Source organism: Oryctolagus cuniculus, chromosome 11, assembly GCF_051225735.1.
Source record: "Oryctolagus cuniculus isolate XC-2025 breed Fujian yellow rabbit chromosome 11, ASM5122573v1, whole genome shotgun sequence".
NCBI classification, from domain to species: Eukaryota; Metazoa; Chordata; class Mammalia; order Lagomorpha; family Leporidae; genus Oryctolagus; species Oryctolagus cuniculus.
Window position 1 is genome coordinate 13656240 of NC_142877.1, and position 27772 is coordinate 13684011.

The 27772-nt window shown below is 51.0% G+C and overlaps 2 protein-coding genes and 1 long non-coding RNA gene across 8 annotated transcripts in view; 2 read left to right on the top strand and 1 right to left on the bottom strand.

Annotated features, from left to right (window-relative positions):
• Positions 1-27: 27 nt before the first annotated feature.
• On the bottom strand, positions 28-23636 carry DNTTIP1 (deoxynucleotidyltransferase terminal interacting protein 1). 2 transcript variants are annotated; one of them, XM_008274770.5, is made up of 13 exons: positions 23445-23636; positions 22857-22927; positions 22330-22426; positions 16370-16468; positions 12177-12245; positions 11918-11974; positions 11611-11669; positions 10356-10404; positions 6642-6700; positions 6481-6541; positions 3320-3391; positions 477-532; positions 28-370 (listed from the first exon to the last, which is right to left on the bottom strand). In XM_008274770.5, exons 1-13 carry the CDS (start codon positions 23547-23549, stop codon positions 232-234), a joined length of 993 nt encoding a protein of 330 aa, XP_008272992.1. In that variant the 5' UTR covers positions 23550-23636; the 3' UTR covers positions 28-231. The 2 variants fall into 2 exon arrangements, with proteins under 2 accessions (XP_008272992.1, XP_002721278.1); XM_002721232.6 differs by having other exon boundaries at positions 10356-10401; positions 23445-23635.
• On the top strand, positions 5690-7949 carry LOC149123342 (uncharacterized). Its single transcript, XR_016216525.1, has 3 exons — positions 5690-5830; positions 6032-6102; positions 7736-7949. It is a non-coding gene; the product is annotated as an uncharacterized LOC149123342 (long non-coding RNA).
• The window catches only part of WFDC3 (WAP four-disulfide core domain 3), a 46530-nt gene continuing 42379 nt past the window's right edge, over positions 23622-27772 (top strand). For 2 of the 5 annotated variants that reach the window (XM_089307917.1, XM_089307916.1), the window contains exons 1-2: positions 23622-23732; positions 25577-25669. In XM_089307917.1, coding sequence (XP_089164043.1) covers positions 25594-25669 — 76 coding nt within the window. In that variant the 5' untranslated portion in view covers positions 23622-23732; positions 25577-25593. The other 3 variants (XM_089307914.1, XM_089307913.1, XM_089307915.1) reach the window with 3 other exon arrangements.

Here is a 27772-nt window from a genome sequence, read left to right on the forward strand (position 1 = left end):
ACGGCAGACTGCACAGCGGGCTCACCATCAGTGTTGATTAAAAACTTTATTGCTTCTTATCCTAATAACTTTACAAATACAGAACCACATGCCAGGCGGGGGTTCTCTGCAGTGAGCCACTGCAAACGAGCCCAGGCACAGCTTAATGCTGCTGAGGTCCAACCAGGAGCAGTCCCAGCGACGGCCTCAGCCACAGGGGGAGAGGGCCTTGGCGAGCCAGGGGCCCTGGCCTCAGGTCTGCGGGGGGGCTTCGGCGGCGCGATGCTCGTTCTCTGTCCGTAGTGTCTCCATGTACTTTCGCATCTTCTCCACCATCCAGGAGGGCAGGACAAAGGATTTTAGCTCCTCCAGCTTCAGGTCCAGGCATCCTCTAGAACATGTTGGGAGGGAAGTTGAAGCAGGCAGGCCCAGCCTCCAATCAGGGGCTGCCCGGAGGCAGTGGGGAGGGAACGGGGCAGGAGACATGCTGGGGTTACCTGTAGTCGTCACTGGCAGCAAGGTCTCGGATGTCTTCTTCAATGAGGAGGTAGGCCTGGGGCAGGAAGGGAGAGTGGTCACTGCCTCCCATTCATTCACTGCGGCTCAACAATACTGCATGAGACATCTGCCTAATGTAGGGGCTGCTACTAAGCAGGGAGGGGGGGACGGTGAGTTGGGAGAGACTGTCTGGTACTGGTTCCCCAGGACAATCATTCAATGAAATAGAAACCTTACAGGTGGGAGAGTAGGGGCTGGTAATGAACTGATTCATGGCTTTTTTTTTTTTTTTTAAAGAAAGGACCCAAGGTGACTTATAGGAAAATGGCAAGAGCTAGCAAAATACACATGAAAATAGGAAACCGAAAGGAGGAAGCCATATGCTAACTCTGGGGACTAAGGTAACTTTATTCTGAGCTTTGTAGCAAGGAAAAACATGATAAACTGTACTGTCCTAGGCCTGCAGAGCTGCATGGGTGCAAAGCCGTGGTCTGAAGTGGGAGCTTTCCCTAGGGGATACTGTTCATGACATTAGAAAAGTCTTCTGTGGGAGACCCTCATCAAGTCTGAGGAACGATCACACGTTCTTTGAGTCATCTGTGTCCATCTCATGGACGCTGTGAGCTATGTAACAGGTCAGATGTCCCTGAAAGGGTCCTGGAACTGTACTTTGCAAACACCTACAGAAGTACACAGCCTAGGTCAGCAACTAAACATATGCGTACACACAACCAACCTCGTTGTCTGAAGCTACTATTGCTGGGGGTTTAATTTTAATTTTAGCTCCTTTCTCTCCTCATCTATTTCTTATTTCTATTGTGTTGCATTTTTTAAGATGATTTTTTATTTGAAAGGCAGAGAGAGCCAGATAGAGCGAGAGTGAGAGCGAGAGAGAGGGGGAGGGAGAGAGCGTGCGCTTCAATCTACTGGTTCACTTCCCAAATGGTTGCAACAGCCAGAGCTGGTCCAGGCGGAAGCCAGGAGCTTGAAGCTGCATCTGGGCCCCGCCCACGGGTGGCAGAGGCCTGAGCACTTGGGCTGCCCGCTTCTTCCCTCCAGGGACATCAGCAGAGGCTGGATGGGAAGCTGAGCAGCTGGGCTCTGGTCATTGCTCTGCTACAGGACGCTGGCGTTACAGGGGGCAGCCTAGCTCACTGTGCCACAGTGCCGGGACCGTGGTGCATTTTTTTTTTTTTTATTTGACAGATAGTTAGACAGTGAGAGAGAGACAGAGAGAAAGGTCTTCCTTCTGTTGGTTCACGCCCCCAAATGGCCGCTATGGCTGGCGCTGCACCGATCCAAAGCCAAGAGCCAGGTGCCCCTCCTGGTCTCCAACGCAGGTACAAGGGCCCAAGCACTTGGGCCATCCTCCACTGCCCTCCTGGGCCACAGCGGAGAGCTGGACTGGAAGGGGAGCAACCGGGACTAGAACCCGGTGCCCATATGGGATGCCGGCGCCGCAGGCGGAAGATTAACCAAGCGAGCCACGGTGCCAGCCCCTCCGTGTTGCATTGTTTAAAAAAAATTTACTTATTGATTTGAAAGGCAGGAGAGAGAGGGGGGGGGGGGGAGAGGGAGAGGGAGAGGGAGAGGGGGAGAGGGAGAGGGAGAGAGGGAGAGAGGGAGAGAGGGAGAGAGAGAGAGAGGGAGAGAGAGAGAGAGGGAGAGAGAGAGAGAGGGAGAGAGGGAGAGGGAGAGAGAGAGAGAGGGAGAGAGAGAGAGAGGGAGAGAGAGAGAGAGAGAGAGAGAGAGAGAGAGGGAGAGAGGGGGAGAGAGGGGGAGAGAGGGGGGAGAGAGAGGGAGAGAGGGGGGAGAGAGAGGGAGAGAGGGGGGAGAGAGAGGGGGAGAGAGAGAGAGAGAGAGAGAAAGGGAGAGAGATCTTCCATTTTTCATTTGGTTTACTCCCCAAATGGCTTCAATAACCAGGTCTGGGCCAGGCTGAAGCCAAGAGCCCAGAACTCCACCCAGATCTCTCACGTGGATGACAGGGGCCCAAACGCACGGGCCATCTTCTGCTGCCTTCCCAGGTGCATCACCAGGACGCGGGATTAGAAGCTGAGCAGCTGGGACTGGAACTGGCGCTCTGATCCAGGACGCCAGCACCGCAGGTTGGGATTAACCCACTGCGCCACAACGCTGGCCTGTTAGGTTAGGTTGCATTTTATGTTATCAGTGATAAGCACCTTGAAATGTTTTGTGAAATAAAGTGTGGGCATAATTATAAAAAAAGTTGCAAAATACAATAAAAGGTAGCTTCCACGGCCAGATGGCAGTTCAGTTTGCAGGGCAGCGAGCAGTCGCAGCAGGGGTCCGTCCTCAGGGGGAGAACACTGCATGCGAGGGACAAAGCGCCCCACAACAATGTCGTTCCTAAGGCTGTCGCTTGCTGTGACCTAGAACTCTAATCAGAGGCGAGTCTGGAAGCAGCTGCCAGGGGTGGCGAACACAGCTACCGACAGGGTGCTGGCTGGTGCGCTGCGCTGAGAGAAGATCCTGTAGCTGTGTTTGGGGGAAGGGTGTTGTGACTGATGAGTAAGATCACTCAGTGGCACACGAGGGAACAGTGGTGTGGAGTCTTTCACCCGTCATTCCTATGCAAGCTAATAGGATCCAATGTGTGGTCCAAATACGAAGGCTGGGTGGAAGCGTGGAGGGAGAAAAAGGGAGCCCTAGTGGCAGGGAAAGGAACCTGGGGACCATGGAGAAACAGGCCTTAAAGTCTTCCTTCCCACACGTATCAGGCTTTGGGGGTCTCCAGATTCAGAGAGGAGCTGTCGCCGACAGCGGGAATCTTGGTCCCTGAAGGTGGCCTCTGGCAGTGGCGCGTGGGAACAGTGCTTACCATCTTCCCTCCTGTTGCCCGCATGTGATGTTGCTCAGCCAGCCAGTGCTTGTCCTGGGGGTCAGCTGCATACTGTGGAGGACAGCGTGAAAGGGGAGCCATTAGCCTTGCAGTTCTGATCAGTAAGACCCAGCCTGGTGGACGCAGAAGGCCCAGTAACCCCTTCAGAGCAAGCCAAGCCAAGCCCAGGAGGCCAAGGCATGGGATCCGATTCCCTGAGACTTAGTACACTTCTAATCCCCCTACTGCTTCTTTTCTCGAAACATCTCCCTGGCAACCAGTGGGACAGGTGACCATTACTTTAGAGCCTCCTCTTTTTAAGATTTATTTATTTACTTCAAAGTCAGATTTACAGAGAGAGAGGGAGACACAGACAGAAAGATCTTCCATCTGTTGGTTCACTCCCTAAATGGCCACAACTTCCAGGTTTGGGCCAGGCCAAAGCCAGGAGCTTTTTCTGGGTCTCCAACATGGGTGCAGGGCCCCAAGCACCTGGGCCACCTCCTGCTGCTTTCCCCGGTGCATTGGCATGGAGCTGGATCGCAAGTGGAGCAGCCGGGACTGAAACCAGCACCCATGGGACGCTGGTGTTGTGGGCAGAGGCTTACTCCACTATGCCACATCACCAGCCACTACAGCCTCCTTTTTAAAGTTTTATTTCATCTATTTGAAAGGCAGAGTTACAGAAAGAGAGAGAGAGGGAGACAGAGAGACTTTCCATTCACTGGTTCACTCCCCAAATGGTTGCAATGGCCAGGGCTGGGCCAGGCAGAAGCCAGGAGCTAGACTGGACGTGGAGCAGCCAGGACCCAAACTGGCACCCACAAGATGCTGGCACTGCAGGTGGGGGCAACCTACTCCACTGCAATGCTGGCCTCCCCTTTTAATAAATCATCTGAGGTGGCTTGCAACACCTATGATTATGATTATCACTGCTTCCCAAAGAAAAACCAGACCACAACATGTATGAGCTAAAAAAAATAAGCAAAATATCCCACAGGACAAGGACACACACACACGCCCATATCTGTGTTTATGCTCTGCCATGGCTGCGGGTGGTCTGGAGTGGAGGGCAGTCAGGGTCAAGGGTGAAGGAGCACTGTGTGTCTCACCTCAGTAACTCCAGTGTACTCGCTGAAGGTTTTTACACTAAGAATGGGGTCATATTTCTATAACTCAAAAAGTCTAAAAAAGGAAAAGATAAATTCAAATAATGTCTTCTGAAGGACAGAAAAATTGGGCACAAGATGTAATTGGCAGTTTCCAGAAGAAATACAAATAGATTCTAAATGGTTAAGAATGCTTATAATAGAGAACTGTAAAGAGAAAGGGAGTGGTGACTGGGGTGGGGGTGGGGAGGGTGTGTGCCTGACAAGCAAGGGCAAGGTCAGAAATAATTATCCATCAGGAATGAGAGTGTGGGTTGGGAGTTTAGTATGAATGGTGGGCCTTAGAACTGGAAAACTATGCTAACAACAATCAACCTCTACCGAGCCCGTGCCACGTGGCAGGCCTTAAGCCGGTGCTTCCCTGCATTCTCTCTTAATTGACACTAAAAGGTTGGTCTGCCACTCCCGGTTTACACAATTCAGAACTGAACAGGAATTCAGACCATCCAAGATCCTATCTATAGATGATAACAAAAAAAAATCTCCTGGGGTATGTGGGTTTTTTTAAAACTATTTTTACTTATTTAGCTTAAAAAGATTTATTTATGTATTTGAAAGGTAGAGAGAGAGAGAGAACTTTCCATCCTCTGGTTCACTCCCCAAAAGGCTACAATGACCAAAGCTGGGCTGGTCTGAAGCCAGGAGCCAGGAGCTTCTTTCTGGGTCTCCCACATGGGTGCAGGGACCCAAGCACTTGGGCCATCTTCTACTGCTTTCCCAGGCATATTAGCAGGGAGCTGGATCAGAAGTGCAGCAGTCAGGACTCGAACTGGCACCTGTATGGGACACTGGCGATACAGGTGGTAGCTTTTACCCACCATGCCGGCCCCTAAAGATTTGTATTTATTTGAAAGGTAGAGTAACAAAGAGAGGAGGAAGACACAGATCATCCATCTGTTGGTTTAATCCCCAAAAGGCTGCAATAGCGAATGTGAGGCTGGGCCAAAGCCAGGAGCCAGGAACTCCATCCAGGTCTCCCATGTGGGTGGCAGGAACCCAAGTACTCTGGCCATCAGTCACCGCCTCCCAGGCCTATTAGCAGGAAGGTCAACTGGAAGCATGGAGTACCTGGGAGTCAAACCAGACACTCTGTTATGGTGTGCTGGTGGGCTAAGCAGCAGCTTAGCCCCTGCGCCACAATGCCTGCCCCTGAGTACCTACTCAGGGTCTTAAAGAGTAGTTGGGCAGACAAGGGTTGGGGAGGAAAACAGAACAGCAGGAGTGAAGACACCGAGAGGAGAGAGCGGCAGCAAGCTGGCCAGCCTCTCTAGATGCTGGGACTCCTAGGATCCAAGACTGGAGAAGAGCAAGCAAGTCTGCCAATTTGCACAGAGTGTGGCAGGTACAGTAATTCTGGGACCCTAACGGGGCTGGGAGCTTCTGGCAAGGGGTACCAAACTTTAGGGACAGGAACAAAAAATGTCTGGAACACACATGCGTTTCTATTTTTCTGTTCTTTTAAATACTTTTGTGGCTGATAAAATACACATTCATTTAAGACAATGAGTGAATTTGTGATTTCTCCTGTTATTTCCTCAAACAGCTGCTCCAGAGAGGAGTCCCTCCTTGGAAGAAGGGTAGAGCCCTGCCTTGCGCCACAGACAACTGAGTAAGGTAGGGGTTAAGAGCTCAGGCTTCAGTGTAGACAGACCTGGATTTGAATCCTGACTTGCTGAGTAACTCTGGGCAAATCACTTAGTCTTTCTTGACCTCTGCTTTTTTCAAATTTGTAAAATAAAGATAAGGGATAGTTCCAGGAGATAATGTGTTGTACTTAAAACCATGTTTGCCATACAACAAACATGTAGGCCAAGTAGCCACTGCTACCAGGGCACAGAGCTGTTGAGTAAATTACAAAAGGTACAGGGGAATGGCAGAAGGGACTCCCGACTCCCAGACCAGCGAGTGTCCCGAGCTTCTCCATGGCACGCAGAATTCCCACTGCCACCTACTCCAGGGCAGCGGCCCACCTGCTTCCCGGCACTCACTCACCTTAAAGAGATGTGGGTGCTTGATGTAGATTCTTCCTCTGGTGCCCCCCATCCCTAGAGCCCTGAAAAGGGAAAGACAAGTGGTAAAGATTCCAGCAGGCGCAACTCTAGTAGTAGACCCCCGAGCTGCCACTCCATCAGTGCCAAAGCTCTTAGACTTACTTGTTGGCTCGAGACCCCAACACAAAAGTGGTAGATTCATTCAGCCGAGCCGGGTCCCACTGCAAAAAACAGAGGCCGGTGAGGGGGGGTTCATCTGGTGATGGGACAAAGCACTGCCTCCTGTCTTTTCTCCTGGATACACCATTCCCAACAAGCAGCTTACTCAAGAAAAAGAGTACTTAACAATATCCCAGGCCTCATGCTAGACGCTGGGGAAAAGAATAAGACAGTCTAGGGCTGGCTAGTGCTGTAGCACAGCAGGTTAAAGTGAGCATCAGAGCACAGGTTCAAGTCTCAGCGGCTCTGCTTCAGATCTACTTCCCTGCTAATGCGCTTGGGAAGGCAGTGGAAGACGGCTCAAGGACTTGGGCCTTTGCATCCTTGTGGGAGCTTCTGGTTTTTGGCCTGGCCAGCTCCGACCATTGTGGCCATTTGGGGGAGTGAACCAGCAGATGAAGATCTTTCTCTGGGTCTCTCCCTCCCTCTATTACTCTGCCTTTAAATAAATCTTAAAAAACAAACAAACAAAAAAAAACAAAAAAAAAAACACCACAGTCTGCCCTCCAGGAGGCCCCAGAAGTCTCTACAGATAATCACAATGTCAGGCGTGGCAATGACACAGAGAAGTGCAGGCTGAGGGTGCCATGGGGAGGGTGTAGCCAGGAAGGCTCCCTTGAAGAGATAATTCCCAAGTTAATCATGAGAGGGTGAGCCCAACTTAGATGGGGAAGAGGGGAGGAAGAAGGGCATTCCAGATAGAGGGCAGCACCAACACAGGCTGGCGGGAGCTGGCTCAGCACAAGGAAAACAGCAGGCAATGCTGTGCTGCCGAAGGAGAAAGGGTGCCAGTTACGGAGTAGAACTGACGGGACCGGGGAAGAGAACATGAGTGGGAGGCTTGCACTAGATTCTACAGGCAATGGGAGTCACTGAAGTCCTCTCAACAGGGAGAGTTAGATTTACTATAGTTTTTTTTTTTTTAAAGCTATTTTCAGGGGCTAGCACTGTGGCATACTGGGCAAAGCCGCTGTCTGCAGTGCCGGCATCCCATATGGGTGCCGGTTCTAGTCCCAGATGCTTTTCTTCCAATCCAGCTTTCTGCTATGGCCTGGGAAAGCAGTAGAAGATGGCCCAAGCGCTTGGGCCCCTGCACCCATGTGAGAAACCCAGAAGAGGCTCCTGGCTTTGAATGGGCCCAGCTTGGGCTGTCGCGGCCATTTGGGGAGTGAACCAGCAGATGGAAGACTTTTCTCTTTCTCTCTGTCTATAACTCTCTCTCTCAAATAAATAATAAAACTCTTAAAAACACCTGTTTAAAAATTATTTTCATTTTATATGAAAGACAGAGAGGGGGCCACCTACAATGCCTGCATCCCATACGGGCCACTTATGATCCAGCTCTCTGCTATGGCCTGGGAAAGCAGTAGAAGATGGCTCAAGTCCTTGGGCCCCTGCACCCATGTGGGAGACCTGGAAGAAGCTCCTGGTTCCTAGAGCCATTTGGGGAGTGAAATAAGCAGATGGAAGACCTCTCTCACTCTGTCTCTGCCTCTCTGTAACTCTGCCTTTCTAATAAATAAATCTTTAAAAAGGGGGGGGGCCTGTGGTCTGGCGCTATGGCACAGTAGTCCTGGCTGCTCCTCTTCCGATCCAGCTCTCTGCTATGACCTGGGAAAGCAGAAGATGGCCCAAGTCCTTGGCCCCTGTACTCATGTGGGAGACCTGGAAGAAGCTCCTGGCTTCGGATTGGCTCAGCTCCGGCCATTGTGGCCATTTGGGGAGTGAAGCAGTGGATGGAAGACCTCTCTCTCTTTACCTCTCTCTGTAATTCTTTTAAATAAATAAAAATAAATCTTAAAAAAAAAAAAAAGCAGACTGAGACAGACAGAAACTGTCCATTGGCTGTTTCATTTTCTTGAAATCAGGAGCTGGAACTCCTTCCAAGTCTCCCGTGTGGTTGGCAGGGACCCAGTACTTGTGCGACTACCTGCCTCCTCCCAGGATAAGCATCAGCAGGAAGCTGGATTGGAAGCAGAGTGGCCGGGAACCCAAACAGGCACTCAGACACGGGATGTGGATGTCCGAAGCAGCAACCCAAGCTGCTGCGCAAGCATCTTCCCTAGATTTACTTCAAAGACGGCTCACTCAGGGTAGCGGATGTGTGGTGGCAAGGCAGGCGGGAGGACCCGTTTAGAGGCTGATGTCACAGAGCAGGACTGGAGGAAGACAAGTGCCTGAATACAACAGTGAGACACAGGGAGCAGGAACTGTAATGCAGGACTTGACTACATGTAGGGAGGGGAGGGAAGAAAGAGGCCAAGGTAAGGAAAAGAATGAAAAAATAGGTCTATGGGAGGCTGGCACTGTGGCGTAGCAGGTTAAAGATGCTGCCTGCAGCATCCCATATGGGCGCCGGTTCGAGTCCTGGCTGCTCCACTTTTGATCAGCTCTCTGCTGTGGCCTGGAAAGCAGTGGAAGATGGCCCAAGTGCTTGGGCCCCTGCACCCACATGAGAAGACCCAGAAGAAACTCCTGGCTTCAGATTGGTGCAGCTCCGACCACTGTGGCCATTTGAGGTGTGAACCAGTGGATGGAAGACCCCTCTCTCTCTCTCTCTCTGTCTATCCTCCTCTTTCTCTGTGTAACTCTGATTTTCAAATAAATAAATAAATATTTAAAAAAAGTAAAAGAAAAGATAGATCTATGAGGAAGATTCTGATTTCAACTTTGGATATGCTGAATCTGAAATGCTTACGGGACTGCCAGGCAGAGGGGCTGCAGACAGTAGGATATACAAGTTTTCAAGCAGAGAGAGGCATGGATGAACAAAGAGGTTTGGGAGTTTTAGCATGTGGTCTCTGAACGGTAAGAATGGCTGGTTTAATCACCTAACAGGAAACTGGAGGGGGAGAGGCTGGTCAGGAGAGAATTCTGGGGAATGCTCACTTACATGGGTCACTGCTGAGGAATAAGAACTCACACAAGACAGTGCAGGGGTGTTTGGTAGGAACCGGAGGTTCAGGAAAAGGCAGGGTGACCAGCTCTTAGAAGGCACCCTCACCAGTGTGAAAACAGAGGGTCAGGAGACAAGGCATGGACATCTAGCCTGAACGAGGATGGGCTGCTGGGACCTGTGGATGGGGCTTCCACGGCAGAAGGGACCCGACTGCTGAAAGAACCTGCCATCAACCTTTCTGGGCAACAGGAGCTAACGGCCAGAGCGCAGACTCTGCCATCCAAGGGCCTCGGGTCTGACCTGGCGCTGCCATTCATGAGCTATGTGACGTCCTGCAAGTCTCAAGTGCATCAAGTATATAAAGTAACCAGACAAAATAATCTCAGCTACCTGGGAGATGACAGGAAAGGAAGCTCCTGACTACAGAATCTATCTTATATGTTTATTCCAAACATTAAATGAGAACCCACATGAAATATTTAGGGCAGTGCCTGCCATGCAGTAAATACTGAGTATGTATTGGGAGCAACTAGCTTGTACAGGTGGAAGGAAGCCTTCAGCAAAGATTCGCGCCCTCTTTACTTTCCCTCTAATCTCAGTTCCTTGTGGGATCCTCTCTGGAGACCAGAGGGTAAGATCGCTGTGGAATAACAAGCACGCAGCCCTCGCTACCCTAGCTTCTTTCTCTCACGGTGGGCCCAGAGCTGTGGCTAGGTCTGTGTTGGGACGGGGTCTCTGCTGTGCTCACATGATCATACCTTGGGGCCTTCCCGGCGAATTGGTTCACAAGATTTTGGCTTCCATCTGCTTGGAAGGAAGAAGGAAAGGTGAATTCTCCAAGGTGAGCACGAGAACTGGAGGAAAGCTCACTGGTGACAGTGAGGGTTCCTCACGCCGTCACGTTAGGCCTGGGTTCACTTCTTCCTGGCGACCGTTAGTGGAGGTACAAAGGAGAAAAAGCTCTGGACCAGGAGCCACTCCAGTGCTAGCTCTGCTGCCACACAGTGCCACGGGCAAGGCCTGCATTTCCAGGTACAGCTTTCTCTGTCAAAAGGAGCCAAGAGCAACAACTCCCTCCCTTTCCTGCTTTTACAAGATACAAAATTGCTTTAGGTAGGAGACAAATTTAAAGTATGGAGAAAGTAATACAATTCCATCTCCTAGGCTGGTAGCTCCATTTTAACTAGATCAGTGTGGCTTTATCCGCTTGATATAACAGACTTCCATGTAAAGTTCTGTTTGGAAAAAAAGATTCTGCAGCTTTCAAAATCTTTGATGATGGTCAGGGGTAGGGGAACGGGAGGGAGGAACAGGCAGAGGACAGTAAAATATGCTGTATGATCCTACAAGGGTGGACACATATCATCATGCACTTACCCAAACTCACGGAATGCACACAACCAACAGTGAAGCCCGAGGTCAGCTGTGGCCTCGGGGGCACAGGGAGAGTCAGAGTGGGCTCCTGACTTGTAACAGATGTCGGACATGGATACAGGGGGAGGCTGTGCATGTGCAGAGGCAAGGGATAAATGGGAAATCTCTGTAACTTTCCATTTTGCTGTGAACCTAAAACTGCTCTAAGGAGTGAAGTCTTTAAAAGAAATCTTTGAAAATAACCACCCTGTGACAATGTAGTCGTTTTGCTTCCAATTAACTGCATGGGTGTGAGTAATTAATTCTCCATTTTCTTATCTGCAAAATTATAAAATGATACCTTTAGAGGGCGGCTGTAAGGATGAAAAGGCAAGTATATACGGGATTTCGATCGCTCAGGTCAGTTATGGGCATTCAATGTACACTAACAGTGAAACCACTCTGGGGTTTAATCAGGTTGGGCCAAAGTGTTCGGGGGCAGAAACAGGATCAAACAACTTCCTTCTCAGTGTCCCACCCCCCACGCGACTCAAACACACGGGTCCCATTTCACCAGGGAAGAGCTCTGGCCTCTTCCTTCCAGGCCACTCCCGCCCTCTGCTCCCTGTGGCTTGCACCACGCCGTTGGCCTCTACTCACACCATGCCGCCAGCTGCCCGGTCATTTGACAGGATGTGTCCGGGAGGCCGTCCTTTCCTCTGCCACAAAGAACAGTTGTCAGTGGCCTGATCCCGTGGGAAGCCCCACCCTACCGCAGGTCAAGGACCACTTGGTAGAGATGGTTTTCCTCAGAGATCGAGCGATGCTTGAAGGGGGCGGGAAAGTGAGTTTCTGGGCTTCTGCCTCTCGTGCCTAGAAAGGCCCGGAGGTGCACCGAGGAAGCCCAGCCCCATCACCTGGAGCCGGGGACCCCTTCCCGGCCGAAATGAGATGAAAAGTGGCTTACCTTTTTGGGAATGGGGCTTCCTCGATGGGCACACTCCTCCTCTGTCTGCCGGCCACGCTGGAGGAAAAGGGAAGGCAGTTGGTGGAAGGCCAGGACCTGGCTGCAGGCCCCCTGATGGGGGCCCACCAGACTCCCTGACCCAGGCCCCGGAAGCCCACCCAGCAGCCCTACAAATGGTGTGGAGGAAGAGGCGAAACCTCTTTGGGCCCACACATTTCACCTGCCTCCTGTTCAGGGACCCCAAGACACAGTGACTGACCTTTATCCCTGGAAGCTCATGGGTCAATCTGGGTACCACTTTTTCTCCATCTGAAAACAGCAGTTTAGCCTGAAGGGAAAAGAGGAAGTGGTGACGGTCATTCTTCTGGGAGGTAAGCATACTCTGCTTCCACTTTTTTTTTTTAGATTTTGTTTATTTGCGAGATAGAATTATAGACAGAGAGAGGGAGAGACAGAGAGAAAGGTTTTCCGTCTGCTGGTTCACTCCCCAAATGGCTGAAATGGCCAGAGCTGAGCCCATCTGAAGCCAGGAGCCAGGAGCTTCCTCCAGGTCTTCCACGTGGGTGCAGGGGCCCAAGGACTTGGGCCATCTGCTACTGCTTTCCCAGGCCACAGCAGAGAGCTGGATCGGAAGAGGAGCAGCCAGGACTAGAACTGGTGCCCATGTGATGCCGGTGCCGGAGGTGGAGGATTAACCTACTGTGCCGCAGCGCCGGCCCCTGCTTCCACTTTTAGAGATGGGACTGCACACTGGATGAGACTTTTTTGGCATTGCCTTTCCCTTGTGCACATTTCTTTCTTTCTTTCTTTTTTTTTTAAATTATTTGAAAGGCAGAGTTACAGAAAGAGCAAAATGTTTTATCATGGGCAAGCCAGGCAGTGCAAAGAATTATACTATAAATCAGCTCTTTCGATTTTGATTTGTCCCTGCCTTGTACTGATTGAGTTTCTTCCCCAAGATTGAGCTTAAAAACTCCACTACCACCAGCCCTTCGGTCTTCCTTGGAACCCCCTCCTGGCTGCTCGGCAGGAGGTTTCCAACTTGAGCAACTCTTACTTTCCTTTCAGAAAACAAAACAAAACAGATTGATTGATTTGAAAGGTAGAGTTATATAGAGAGAGATGGAGAGACAGAGAGAGATCTTCCGTCTGCTGATTCACTCCCCAAATGGCTGTACTTGTTGGGGCTGTGTCAGGCCGAAGCCAGGAACTCAGAACTCCATCTGGGTCTCCCAAGTGGGCACAAGGGCCCAAGTATTTGGGCCTTTTTCTGCTATTTTCCCAGGCACATTAGCAGGGAGCTGAATCAAAAGTGGAGTAGCTGGAGCTTGAATTGGCGCCCATATAGGATACCAGCACTACAGGTCAGCTACTCCAATTCTGATCCACCTTCCTGCAAATGCGCCTGGGAAGGCAGTGGATCAGGCCCAAGAATTTAGTTTCCTGGCACCCACGTGGGAGATCCAGATGAAGTTCCTGGCTCCTGTCTTTGGCCTGGCCCAGTCCTGGCTGTTTTAGGTATTTGGAGAGTAAACCAGCAGATGAATGATCTCTCTCTCTCTCCACCAGTTGGTCTGCACTTCAAATACATACATACATACATACATAAATTAAAAAAAAAAGCTAAGGAAGATTAGGGAACAACTCCACTGAGATGGTCAAGATATGGGACAGGGACAGGAGTGTGGCCCAACAGGTTCAGCTGCACGTAGGATGCCCGCATGAGGAGAGCGCCACTCTCTGGTCATTCTGCTTCCAGCTCAGCAGACTGGGAGGCAAAGATGATGGCTCAAGTGCTTGGGCCTTTGCCACCCACATGGGAGACCCGGATGGAGTCCTAAGCTCCTGGCTTTGGCCTGGCCCAGCCCTGGCTATTGTAGGCATGTGCAGAGTGTAACAGCAAATGGAAGATCTCCTTCTCTGTCATTCTGCCTTTGAAGTACATGAAAAAACAAAAACAAAAAACAAATAAACATTGTTAAAAAAATACCATACTCTAACTATGTCATGTCCACTTCTGGAGAATTTTTAATGTAATAGCAAGTTCTATAGGCAATCTAGATAAGGGGCCTCACAGAGCTTCCAATCTCCTGTGCACCTGAAGCCAGGCTCTGTCGAGAGGCAGAAGTATGCACTGCATGAAGCGTGTGATGGCAACTATTCCAGTCTAGCACGTTCTGTGTCCCATGCACTTATGCTGCACCAGCAGTCTATATTATCCCACTTCATCTTCACGGCAAATCACTGGTGGCAGCAGTGGCTGAGAGGAGGACACCGAAGCTCAGAGGGTAAAGGACCTGCTCCAGTCGCCTTGGCTCAGCTGGCCTTGCACTGGATGAGGAGGAAGCTCTTCACCTCCGTGGTCTGATTTCACGGTGACCACACAACCTGCTGTTCTAGGCTGTGGCTTCTTAGTCATAGCCATACCGGTAAGGTGCAACCCAGATGTGGACGTGGGGATCCAGGACTGGAAAGTGTAGCTATCCACAGAGTCAGGTCATGACCAGTTACCTTTAGCCTCATCTTTTACCCAGACTCCTCAACTGTCTCCTAGACTCTTTTCCAAACTGATTTCTCATGGCGGCAGAGTGATCTTTCCAGAGTGGGAACCTCACCGGGCACCGTTCCTACAGCTCCGGATCTGCCACCTGGCTGTCATGCTTGGGCCCTGCTCCACCTGCTCCCTGCCCACCTCGCCAGCCTCTCCATGCACCACTCCCTCACTGGCTAGTCCTCCTTGCACATACGGCGCTCCTTATCTTCTGAGACTCTGCACCCGCTGGTGCTAAGCAGCTCACCAGCCAACCTTCCAGAACACACTTTTCTCTCCTCTTGCTATAAATACCCTCAGAGGAGTAAACTCAGAGTAATCCTTGTGGTTCTGATTATGCACACATTTCCATCTTTGACAGCTACCAGTTTCACAGTCAAACACAGAATCTGGGTGATGCGACAACTTCTATTAATAACAGCAGCTGATACATGGAAACAGCTTCTCTACCATCTTGGGAACACAGCCGTTTATAGCCCTGATGTCACGCCTCCTGACCACACCTGACACAGAGAAGCAGGAGGGTGCTCATCTGCAGGACACCAAAGCGGGGTGTGACTGCTTGAAGGCGGTCCTCCAACTATTTGAGGAGGTGACATAGGGCTTAGGGCTTAACTATACCAATTCTTTCTTTTTTTTAAAGATGTATTTATTTATTTGAAAGGCAGCGTGAGAGAGTGTGAGAGGGCAAGAGAGAGCGAGAGCGAGAGCGAGAGAGAACTGTTCTATCGGTGGGTTCACTCCCCAAATGGCTACAATGGCTAGGGCTGGGCCAGGCTGAAGCCAGGAGCCAGGAACTCCTCCAGGTCCTCCCAGTGGGTGGCAGGGACCCAAGTATTCAGGCGATGGTCCGCTGCATTCCCAGGCATATAAGCAGGGAACTGGGTCAGAAGTGGAGCAGCTGGGACTCCAACAGATGCTCAAGTGGATGCCAGCATCACAGGTGGTAGCTTAACTGCTATCAAACAATGCCAGTCCCTATATGAATTCTTGTCTTGAGCCAGTTTCTTTTTCTTTCTTTGGTTTGCTTTTTCAATGTTAATCTTTCCAGCTTCACTGAGGTGGAAATTTGTATATAGTCAAGGAAATTTGTATATATTCATAAATCATGAAATGATTACCACATTATTTAAAGTAATCAACACACCCAAAGCTACCATTTTGTGTGAGTGTGTATGTGTGTGCATGTGTGTGTGTGTGTGTGTGTGAGGACACAAGATCTACTCTTTGGCACTGGTGGTGTGGCACAGAGGTTTGAGCTGCCTCCCTTATGAGTGCTGGTTTGAATCCCAGTTGCTCCACTTCCGATCCAGTTTCCTGCTAATGCGCCTGGGGAGGCAGTGGAAGGTGGTCCACGTGCTTGGGTCACTGCACTCATGTTTGGCCAGCCCCAGCCCCAGCTGTTGTGGCCATCTGGGGAGTGAACCAGGGGATGGACGATCTCTCTCCCTGTTTTTCCCTTTCTCTCTGGAACTCTGCCTTTCAAATAAATAAATAAATCTTAAAAACAAACTCTCTCTTAGCCAATTTCAAGTATTAACTATAGTCCCCATGTCCACTGGATTCCTGGAAAATGCATTTATCTTATAAACAGAAGCCTGCGTCCTTTGAGCGACCCCCTCCACGTCCCCTCTGCCCGGCACCTGGTAACACCATTTTACTTTCTGCTTCTATGAAACCGGAGTTGGAGACACCCTCTGTACAGGCTTTCTTCTGAGACATCAATGGAATAACCCATCTGTCGTGGTGCTCGGCACGCAGTAACTACTTCCCTTCCCTTCTGTCAGCAACAGTTCCAACTCCACCTGGACATAGCGGGCTGTCGGCCATTTTCCAAAGTACCATGATGACAGGATCCCATCTCCAATAAAGCCCCAAGGCCACCGTCCCCCGAGCCTCACCTGCTCCAGGCAGCTCCGACAGGCCTCCTGGATCAGCTGCTCTGCATCCACCTCTTCCCCGACGTTGTCGCGCACGTTCAGCGCTGCCTTCTGGAAGAACTAGGGAAGCACAAGCCGGGACAAGGTTAAGTCCTCCGAAGGAAACTGAACAGAAAACAGAGGCTTTCACCCGGCTTGCATATAAAAGAGAAACGTGACCACCAGCACGGCCTTGGGATCAGGCTAATTTAGATTCTTAGTCTAGAGTCTACCTCCCCTTCCATGCTCCCCCCTGAGAATATACTCATGGAGGTACCCAAAGGATCAGTGGACAAATAGTACAAAATTAAAGAATATGGGGCTGGTGCTGTGGCACAGCCGGTTAACTCTGGCTTGAAGCGCTGGCATCCCATATGGGAGCTGGTTCAAGTCCCAGCTGTACTACTTCCGATCCAGCTCTCTGCTATGGCCTGGAAAAGCAGTAGAAGACGGCCCAAGTGCTTGGGCCCCTGCACCCGTGTCGGAGACCCAGAAGAAGCTCCTAGCTCCTGGCTTTGGATCGGCACAGCTCCAGCCATTGCGGCCAATTGGGGAGTGAATCAGCGGATGGAAGATCTCTCTCTCTCTGCCTCTCCTTCTCTCTCTGTATAACTATGACTTTCAAATAAATACATAAATCTTTAAAAAAAATTAAATAATAATCAAATGTCCAAGTATAGCTTAAATAAATTATGGGATGTCCATACCTTAAAATATTATCAAATACTAAAGCTCACAGTAAGGAGAGTAAGCAGAATATATTTTTGACATGAAAAGTATTCATGATATACAGCCAAGTGACAGAAGGTTATAATAGTTTGGCACAGTTTAAGCCTAATAATGTGAAAAAGCAAAAGCAACACAAAAAGAACTCCTGATACATCCCTCTTACACACACACACACACACACACACACATCAGTGTTGAGATTATGAATGATCTTTATTTGCTTATCTATATCCTTTCATTTTTACAATATACACACATTACTTCTGTTGGAATAAAAGAATGCCTGTGCCTGCCATGAAAAGGGCAGGGTAGGCCAGACAAGACCAAGACAGTATAAAGCGCCAACAGGTTTCTGACTGTTCAACTGCAAAGAAACTTCTGCAGGTTGCGTAGGGGTGAGATTCGGTAGGGTTCCTGGGTACCAGCAGCCCCAGCTGGGTGGGAAAGGGGAGGCAGGTTTCTACACTGAGTAACAGGGAGGGCTTGGGTCTGAAAACCCCACAGGACGATGCAGGGAGGCCCCAGTGAACACATTCATAACAAGAGTCCACGTCATAGCTTGGGAGAGAAATTTCAGTTCTCTTTAGGGTAGAGCACAAAATTCTAGAACGTTATAACCAGTGCTCCTACTGGGGACACATTGTGGGATGTCCTACTTAACAGTCAAATGCTTCTCTTGTTAGCATCAAACCAAGAGTGTGCAAGGACTGGATTAGAAACCCCAAGACTAAGGAGAAATGCTTCAGGGTCAAATTAAATGAGTATGACTAAAAAAAAAAAAAACCCTAAAAACTAAAGATTAACACTGGGGTTTGATACTGATTGTTGGAGAAGTGAAAGCCAGTTAAAATGCTCTGGATGCTTTACAAGCAGCCGTGAGGTGGGCCGTGTAATGGATATTTGCATGTGGGCTGAGAACAAAGTCACACCATGAATGAGGCATTCTCAAACACTGTGGGGAGGAGTGCGAAAGGGCACAACCTTTCTAGAGAGCAACTTTCTTGAGGGAAAGATGTTTTTCCTTTACCCACCAATTCCACCTCTAGGAATTTATCCCCCAGAAATAACCTCCCAAGTGAACAATGATGTGCGGGGAGTGCTCATTGTAAGAAAACCCAGAAACAGTCTGAGTGTCCCAGGGACTAGCTAAGTAAGTTATGGTACGTCCATAGGAAAACGGACTAGTCAGTAGCTACTGCAGGAGAAGCAGGGTGAGCTAGCACGTACTAACCTGAAACCATGACCAAACCATATTAAGTGCAATAAATCAAGTTGCAGAATAGCATGCAAAATGATTCCTTTGTTTTTAATTTTTTTTTATTAATTTATTTATATTTATTTGAAAGGCAGAGATCTTCCATCCACTGGTTCACTCCCCAAATGCTGGCAACAGCTGGGGCTGGGCCAGGTGGAAACTAGGAGCCTGGAACTTAATCTGGGTTTCCCATGTGGGTAGCAGGAAGCCAATTATTCGAGCCACCACCTGCTGCTTCCCAGGGTATTCATTAGCAGGAAGCTGGAGTCAGGAGTAGGACTGAGACTCAAACCCAGGGACTCTTCATATGGGTGTGGCATCTCAAGCTGTGTCTTCATCATTATGCCAAACGCCTACCTCAATCCTCTTTTTCTTTTTTTTGTTAAAGATTTATTTATTTGAAAGAGAGTTACAGAGAGAGGTAGAGACAGAGAGAAAGGTCTTCCATTTGCTAGTACACTCCCCAGATGGCCGCAATGGCCGGAGCTGTGCTGATCCGAAGCCAGGAGCCAGGAGCTTCTTCCGGGTCTCCCATGTGGATGCAGGGGCCCAAGGACTTGGGTCGTCTTCTGCTTTCCCAGGCCATAGCAGAGAGCTGGATAGGAAGAGAAGCAGCCGGGACTAGAACCGGCACCCATATGGGATGCTGGTGCTTCAGGCCAGGGCTTTAACCCACTGCGGCACAGTGCCGGCCCCAATCCTCTTTTTCATTAAAGATTTATTTGAAGGCAAAATGACAGAGAGAAAGAGGGAGAGACAGAGATGGGGGGCAGGGAAGGAGGGGTGAGGGAGGGAGAAAGAGAGAGGAAAAAAAAGGATGGGGGAGAAAAAGAGGGTGGAGAGGGAGAGGGAGAAAGAGAGAGATTCCATCTACAGGATCAGCCAAAAGTTAGGGCTCAGAACTCCATCTGTGTCTGCCATGTGGGTGGCAATTCTATATTCTACTGCTTTCCCGGGCACATTCCCAAGGAGCTGAACTGGAAGTGGAGCAGCTGGGATTTGAATCGGTGCTCTGTATGCGATACTGGCATCAAAGGCAGCGACATAACCCTCTGCACAACGCCAGCTCCCCTTTGGTTTTTAAACGTGTGAATGTGCACACATGCATACAACACACACAAAGCTGGGAGACCAGTCACTGCTTATAGTTTGGTAATTCTGGGAGGTGAGTTTTAGAAATGTTTGGCTTTTATTTCTAAAACTATTATTGCTTCACAGTATTTTCTCATTAAAAGTTTCAAACACAGGGCCGGCGCTGCAGCTCACTAGGCTAATCCTCTGCCTGTGGCGCCGGCACACCGGGTTCTAGTCCTGGTTGGGGCGCCGGTTCTGTCCCAGTTACTCCTCTGCCAGTCCAGCTCTCTGCTGTGGCCCAGGAGTGCAGTGGAGGATGGCCCAGGTCCTTGGGCCCTGCACCCGCATGGGAGACCAGGAGGAAGCACCTGGCTCCTGGCTTCAGATCAGCACAGCGCGCCGGCTGCAACGCACCAGCCATAGCGGCCACTTGGGGGGTGAACCAACGGAACAAGGAAGACCTTTCTCTCTGTCTCTCTCTCTCACTGTCTAACTCTGCCTGTCAATAAATAAATAAATAAATAAATAAATAAATAAAAAAAATTTCAAAATATAGAAAAGTTGAATTAGTCAATAAACATCTAAAGCCCACTGCTAGAGTCTATAATTAACATTTTAAATTCCTCCATTCATCCACCAATCCATTTTGTAATCTGTATTATTATTTTTTATAGATTTATTTTGAAAGACAGAGTTACAGATAGAGGTAGATGCAGAGAAACAGAGAGGTCTTCCATCCACTGGTTTACTCCCCAAATGGCCACAACAGTCAGAGCTGAGCCAATACAAAGCCAGTAGCCAGGAACTTCTTCTAGTCTCCCACGCGGGTACAGGGGCCCAAGCACTTGGGCCATCTTCCATTGCTTTCCCAGGCACATTAGCAGGGAGCTGGATCAAAAGTAGAGCAGCCAGGACTTGTACCGGCGCCCATATGGGATGCCGGCACTGTAGGCCAGGGTTTTAACCTGCTGAGCCACAGTACCAGCCCCTATCTATATTATTTTTTATAATCTGTTATTAGAATGCTCACAGAAGAGGAATGTGCATTTAGTCATTAACAGAAATAAGTCAATAAAGATGAACAATACCTTGGTTAAACTAAATCATATCTAGAATTATTATCCTAAAGATAAAAGAATATTGGCAGCTAAGCTTTGAGAACAACGTTAAAGCCATCAGATGAGGTCAATCAAGAGTGTGAAATTAGGGGAGGCAGTGTGGTGCAGTGCAGAGTAAGTCTTCGTGTGGGGCACCTGCAGCCCATACTAGAATGCCTGGTTTGAGTCCCAGCTACTCTGTGCTTCTGATCCACCTTCCTGCTAATGTGCCTGGGAGTCTGTGCATGATGGTCCAAGTACTTGGGCTCTTGCCACCCACATGGGAAACCTGGATGGTGTTCTTGGCTCCTGGCTTTGGCCTGGCCCAGACTTGGCTGTTGTGGACATCTGGGGAGTGAACCAATGCATGGAAGAGCTCTGTCACTCTATTTTTCAAATGAATATACATACATACATACATACATACATTTTTAAAGAGTGTTAACTTATCTGAAGCTGTGATGCAATCAATCCATCTGCAACTTGTTGAAAAATGAGTGTGGTGGGGGCTGGCGCTGTGGTGCAGTGGGTTAAAGCCCTGGCCTGAAGCGCCGGCATGCCATATGGGTGCCGGTTCTAGTCCCAGCTGCTTCACTTCCAATCCGGCTCTCTGTGGTGGCCTGGGAAGGCAGTGGAGGATGGCCCAAGTGCTTGGGCCCTGCACCTGCCTGGGAGACCCGGTAAAAACTCCTGGCTTCGGACTGGCACAGCTCCGGCCGTTGACACCATTTGGGGAGTGAACCAGCGGAAGGAAGACCTCTCTCTCTCTGTCCTTCCCTCTCACTGTCTGTAACTTACCTCTCAAATAAATAAATAAAATCTTTAAAGAAAAATGAGTGTGGTAAGAAGGCATCTTCACAGACGCTATCAGAAGGAGCTCATGGCCACAGACTGTGTTTACCCAGCGTTTGTGCAGGAGAGAAACACTGAATCAGCAAATCCACCACAGGGAAGCGGCCTGCAGTGAAGTCTGGCCTACCCTTCTCTCGTGGCTTCCCTTTTACATTTCTAGGTCTGTAAAGGTGTGGGGGTGTGGGACATGCCCAGGGCATGGGGACCCATGGGAAAGGTGGCTATTTCATCACAGTGGCCACATACGCCATGGGAAGGGATCTGGATTTCCCAGCAGGAGGGGCGCCTCTCTGGTCACCAGTCACTCTCCTTGCACAGTGGGCTGCAGTCACACCGGCCAGTTCCTTCCTCCCTGTGGCCGGACTCTTACCTCCCACACATTTGCCAGGCTTGCTCTTCCCTCACGCTCTCTGGGTCTTCACACAAAGCCCCCTATCGGAGGGCCTTCCCAACCCCTCTTCTCTCATTCCCTCGTGTCACACACACATACTTGTTTACAAAGGGCGAGCACAGTGTCTGCTTTCTTACAGCTACAGTGCTAATGCCGAGGACGGCACGTGCAGCACGGCGGCCGCTCGGTGGCCGCTCGGTAAACGCTTCTTGAATACATGACTACACAGAAGAGGAGGCTTCGAAAGAAAGAGTTTAGTTCTGAATGTGCTAAGTTTGAAGCACCCATGGGACACTCAGGCAGAGCTATGTAGGGGTCAAGGAAATAATTTTAAATAATAACGATGTTAATATCAAATAATAAAAACAGTGGTTATTTTCCAAACATGGTGCTAAGCATATTACACTTAAGCAAAAAAAAAAAAAAAAAGCATTCTAGGGGCACAGGGTGAGGGCAAGGGAGACAGAGACACACCAGTGCGGCAGGGAAGGGCGAGGCTGCCCAGGACTCTCCCTGTCAGTTTCGCACCCTCGTGTCTCCTCACCTTCATGTACTTGTTGAAGACCGTCTGGATCTCCTCATTGATGCTCGGCTGCAAGACAGCCCGGAGGAGATCCATGGAGATGGCCGGGTCTGTGAAACTGCCGGGAGGGAGGGAGGGAGGCGGTCAGGGGGCTCAGGGGGCGGCACCATCTCCCTTCCCTGACACAGACACTGCTCTTAGCTCCCTGGGACCGCTGAACAAACAGGCTCAGGGAGGCAAGGCGGCCTGTCCAAGTCACCCAGCTAATACAGGTCGGGTTGTCCGACTCGGGGCCTGGGATGCCAACCTCCAGGCTCTGCGGCCTCTCTGGCGCCCTCCACCCCGGAGCCAGGGAATGTTAGGGATTTCGGGTGCCGTTCCCCCCACCCCCCCACTTTGCAGAAGAGTTCAGCTCAAGGTCACGGCCACAGTGCCCACAGCGCCTCCTTCCCCCGGCTGCAGATCTCTTCTCAGGCTTGTGCGGTGGGGGTCCCACAGCGCCCGTCCAAGCCAGCCCTGGGATCGGTTCCAGCCAGGGCCGGCCTTACCTTGTTGTCATCTGAGAGCGGCGGCCCCTTCGCTGCACTTGACGGTGCTTTATCATAATGTTCCAAGGGTTCTGCGGGGACCAAGCGAGGGAGCAAACGTCACTGAAGCCGGTGACACTGACGCGGCGTGGAGGGGGAGGGTGCGTGCGAGGACTAGCCTGGACCCCGCTGCACCTCGGCTGCTCTCTCCACGTCTCCCACCGGGTGGACAGGCCCCGCCCGGGAAGAGGGCCTGAGGAAGTTTCCTGTCCCAAACGTCCCAGGTCCGCCTTTCCTGGAACGGCTCAAGGCCACTCGGGTGCCGGGAGCTTTGCCTGCACCTGTCACCCCATCCCGACAACTTCGAAGGGACAGGCACCATTCCTCTCCATTTTATGTTAGAGCAGCCTAGAGGGGGGGTGCCAGGACCGGCCCACGTCACCTCGCCGGGAGGGCGGCACCAGAATTTGAACCCAGGTCGTGGGACTGCGAAAACGCCAACCCCCTCGGGCAGCACCAGCCGCCGCGTTCTCTCGCCCGCGGGCCAGGGTCCCGGGAGCCCGAGGCCCCCGCCGGCCCGAGCTCAGGCCTCAGCGGGGGCGTCCTCACCGTGAGAACCAGCTGCCCAGCTGCGCTCGCATCCCCCGGCTCCGGGCCGCCCCGCTCTGTCCCGCTGGGTCCCCGCGGCTGCTCGGCGTCGCCAGTGGCCCCCATGGCGCCCCCGGCCACCACAACTTCTGCCCGACTCTGCCACCGGCCGGAAAGTGGCTCTGTGACGTCACTGGAGCGCGCCGCTCGCCGGCCCGGAAGCTCGCCGCGGAGCGCCGCGGCGTTGCCAGGGGAACCGCGCCGCCGTCTCTCGCCTCAGTCTCCGGTCGCACCATAGGGTAGCACCAAGTGCGCGAGTCTTTGCGGTTAACAAGAAATGGGTTGAAATCCGTTATGATGTGGTGGTTAGGGCATTGGCTGTGGAATTGGATCGCCTGCCTTTGTTCCTCCCTCTTAGGAGCTGTGGGATTCGCGGGCCTCAGTTTCCCCGGCCGTAAGATGGGGTTAATAGCACCTAGTTTATAGCGTCGCGGTGAGAATTAAGTGAGTTGATTCATGTTAAGCGCGCCAAAGTCTGGCACGGGTAAACCCCCAAACGGTGCCATTTGTCGTTCCCGTAGGAAATTCTAGCGGCCAAACACCGCCTTTGGCCATTTTTTTCTCAGCCCCTCGGAATCGGTTTTGCAAGAGTATAGTGAGGATTGAAGTAGATCATAGATGTTGTGCTCAGATAAGTAGATCCCCAAGAAGCTATCAGCGACCCCATCACACCGACCTGCAAAAGCAAGGTTTATTTTAAAAGTACAAGCCCGGCAGGGGCCTTATCTGACCAGCGGAGGTCAGAGGAAGGCCCAGGTCTTTGTTCGGGGACGCTTTTAAAGGGCTTAGGGTGCCGGGCCTTTTGTGATTGGGCAGGGCAGTTCCCGGTTGCTCTTAGTCGGAGGGGGGTGTCTCTGTTTGGCTTGGGTGCAGGGAGTTACCTCATTTGGCACTCTACTGAGCTGCCCTTGGTCTGCTGAGCTGTCCTTGGTAAGCTTTGATGTCTCCAGAATGCCTGAATGCCTGCTTTTACAAAGGACTCGGGTCTGCTACGGGAAACAGAGGCTGCTTTTTATTTACGTTTTTAAATGGAGCCACTTTGGCTCTTCAGTAGATATATGAGATACGTATGTGTGCAGCAATTCGAGTATTAGGTGATCAACATGTGGCACTTACCGCCGCGCTCTGACACCAGCTGCTAACTTGGAGGCAAACTTCCTGGCACTGTCAAGGAGGTTTGTGCCTTGTGCCTGGTGTCTGCCGCTCTGTCAGTTCCCAAGGCTAAGCAGTGCCAGCGGACAGAGGGAAGAGCAGGACAAAGGAAAATGGACAGAGACAGAGGAAGAAGAGATAAAAGGGGCGTCTGTGGACCAGACTGTTGGAGTCACGGAGTCTGCTCTCTCGGACTCTGCCGGCCAGCCTTCCTACCTATCCCGGCCTATGTGGGATACAGAGACCCAGACACAGGTTTTTGGTGCATTTGTATTGGTGCATTTTGTATTGAAAACACCCAAATACTGATTTTTCATAGTTTTTAAGTGATTTTTTTAGAAAAGATTTATTTGAAAGGCAGAGTTAGAGAGAGAGAGAGAGAGAGAGAATGAATCTTCCATCTGCTAGTTTGCTCTTCAAGTAGCTGCAACAGTCCTGGCTGGGCCAGGCTGAAGCCAGGAGCCTGGAGTTCCATCTGGCTCTCCCACGTGGGCGGCAGGAGCCCAGGCCCTTGAGCCATTCCCATTCTGGCTTTTCTAGGTTGTTAGATGAACGGGGCACCATGTTGCTACACTTGGCCAGTTTTCTTAGTGTTGGTAATTTTCTTGTGAAGCTGTGCCTCTATTCCTTCCCTCTGTCGTTTCAGCGGCGGCTGTGTCCTCCCCAAACCCTCTGGGGTTCTCTTTGATCCTCTACCCACTGGCCGCCCCGCCATTTCCCCATCTACTTGCTGGATTCCTTGTCAGTGTGCAGGGCTGTTGTGCCTGCTGCGTTGCAGAAGTGGATCACCCCTCCTGTGTGTCCTTTGGTAGTGCCAGGAATTTTCCACACACAAGCCACCAATCAGGCTTCTTGTCGGGAGACGTTCCTGGGGATATTGCGTCAGGCAAGACTTTGGGACTGCCCGTTCCCCAGGCAAGTTGTCCGCTTTCTCCTCTCAGCTCTCAGCGTCTTCACGATGTCAGGCCGCGTCTTCCTTCTGAGGGCGTTTGCTCTTGCGACCCTGGCATCCTGGCTGATCGCAGGAGAGCGTGGTAAGCTGCGATCTGGGACCCCCCGCGAGCAGGAACAGAAAGGGGCTCGTGGGGAAGTCAGCCCCAGCCTTCTCCCAGCGGGAGGGTCCTCATCTGTGGCGGTGCTGGTGTCCTGGAGGACAGGGCTGGGTAATTAGGTTCTCAGGACAGCCCAGCCAGTCTTTCTGGCTTTCCTGACCCTCCCTGACCTCGGAGTGAGGGCTTCCAGTTGGGCTTACTAGAGGTTCCAGGTTTTTCCTAGAGCAGCCGGGACCAGAACCAGCACCCATATGGGATGCTGGCACTACAGATAGTGGCTTTACATGCTATGCCACAGTGCCAGCCCCTAAGCATATAATTTCAATATATATATATATATATTTATTTATGCAATATAATCTATCTTCATCTACTTGAAAGAGTGACAGAAAGAGGGAGAGAGAGAAAGAGAGGGATATCTTCCAACCACTGGTTCACTCCCCAAATTCCCACAACTGCTCACAACAGCCAGCCACAACATGGAGAAGCCAGAAGGCCAGAACTCTCTCTGGGTGTCCCATTGGGTGGCAGAGAACCAAGAATGTACCCGCAATCTGCTGCCTAGGATGCATTAGTGGGACTCTGGATCAGAAGCAGAGGTGCTAGGACCAGGCCTGGCACTCCAGTATGGGATGTGGGTTTCCCAAGCAGCAGCTTAACCCTGCGCCAAACGATGGCCACCCAAATATATACCTATTTTTATCATGTTGTCTGTTTCTCTCTCTTCCCAAGTATTGAGGTTACTTTTTTGGGAGTGGTGTTCGCTATATAAATTAACTTAGAGCTGACATTATTACAGTGTTGAGTCTTTATGGCTTCTCCCACTGTTCAAGTGTTTTTGGTGTATGTCAGAGTGTTTCACAGCTTTAACACATTGCTTGAATAGTTTATGCCTCAATATTTTCTCTTCTCCTCTGTTGTCCTAGCTGGGATCTTCCATCATGTCTTCTAAAGGACCTGGAACAATTCTCTCATGTGAGCGCATGTAGCAGTTAGAGTAAAAAAGCCTGGGTTCGAGCCTGGGGCTCACTCGTTAACGGCCAGCAGGTGCATGGAAAGTCTCTTCTGCTTCTCTGCCTCTGTTCCTTTCTCTGTAAGATGAAGGAAAACCCTTGGCCGGCTGTTGTAATGAGTCCAAGTGTGTAAAGTGGCTCTCAGTATACATTAGCTTCCTTCCTCTTGTCTCCTACGGAGGACTGCATCGTGGGTACAGTTTCTCTTCCCCCATTCACTTCCTCTCTGAGACCCTGAGACTCCGTGACATGTGACAACGTCTTTCCTTGCAGCCAAAGCACTCCAGGTAGCATGTCCTTTCCCAGTACCCACTGTGGCTGTTTCTGCCCAGCTGGGGCAGCTATCTTGGGCAGCTTGCCCATAAGGGAGAATAGAAGGTTGTACTCCTTGCCAGGACTCTTGAGGCCTGGCTCTGTAACCAAAGCCTGGGAATCTGTAGCAGGCGGATCACTCACCGCCGGCTTGTAGGGCTTAGTACAATCTTCCCAGTGTTTGCAGCTGATGGCTAACTTGTGGGGCTAAGGGTGAGGCTGGCACCCAGGCACAGGAGCTTTGTGAACTGCTGTGGCCCATGGCCAACCCAGATGAGGCTTCCTTTCCCCCTGGAGCTAGGCGGACAGGCTAGAATTGTGACCTCCTGCTGGTCTCCTAGTGCCTGCCTGGGGGTGTTCCTAGCCTGCTAGGAGGCAATATTGCCTGCCAGTAGTGTTAGTATATTCTTTTTTTTTTTTTTTTTGGACAGGCAGAGTGGACAGTGAGAGAGAGAGAGAGACAGAGAGAAAGGTCTTCCTTTTTGCCGTTGGTTCACCCTCCAATGGCTGCCGCAGACGGCCCGCTGCGGCTGGCACACCACACTGATCCGATGGCAGGAGCCAGGTGCTTCTCCTGGTCTCCCATGAGGTGCAGGGCCCAAGCACTTGGGCCATCCTCCACTGCCTTCCCTGGCCACAGCAGAGAGCTGGCCTGGAAGAGGGGCAACGGGACAGAACCCGGCGCCCCGACCGGGACTAGAACCCGGTGTGCCGGTGCCGCAAGGCGGAGGATTAGCCTAATGAGCCACGGCACCGGCCT

Bases quoted from the DNA above. Each gene is read 5' to 3' on its own strand.
- DNTTIP1 (XM_008274770.5), bottom strand. From the start codon at position 23,549: ATGGGGGCCACTGGCGACGCCGAGCAGCCGCGGGGACCCAGCGGGACA. The intron at 12,246-16,369 runs GTGAGGCTCGGG...TTTTCCCTTCAG, and splicing joins GTCGGAGCTGCCTGGAGCAG to GCTAAACTGCTGTTTTCAGA. The intron at 3,392-6,480 runs GTGAGTGAGTGC...TGTCCTCCACAG, and splicing joins AGCACCCACATCTCTTTAAG to TATGCAGCTGACCCCCAGGA.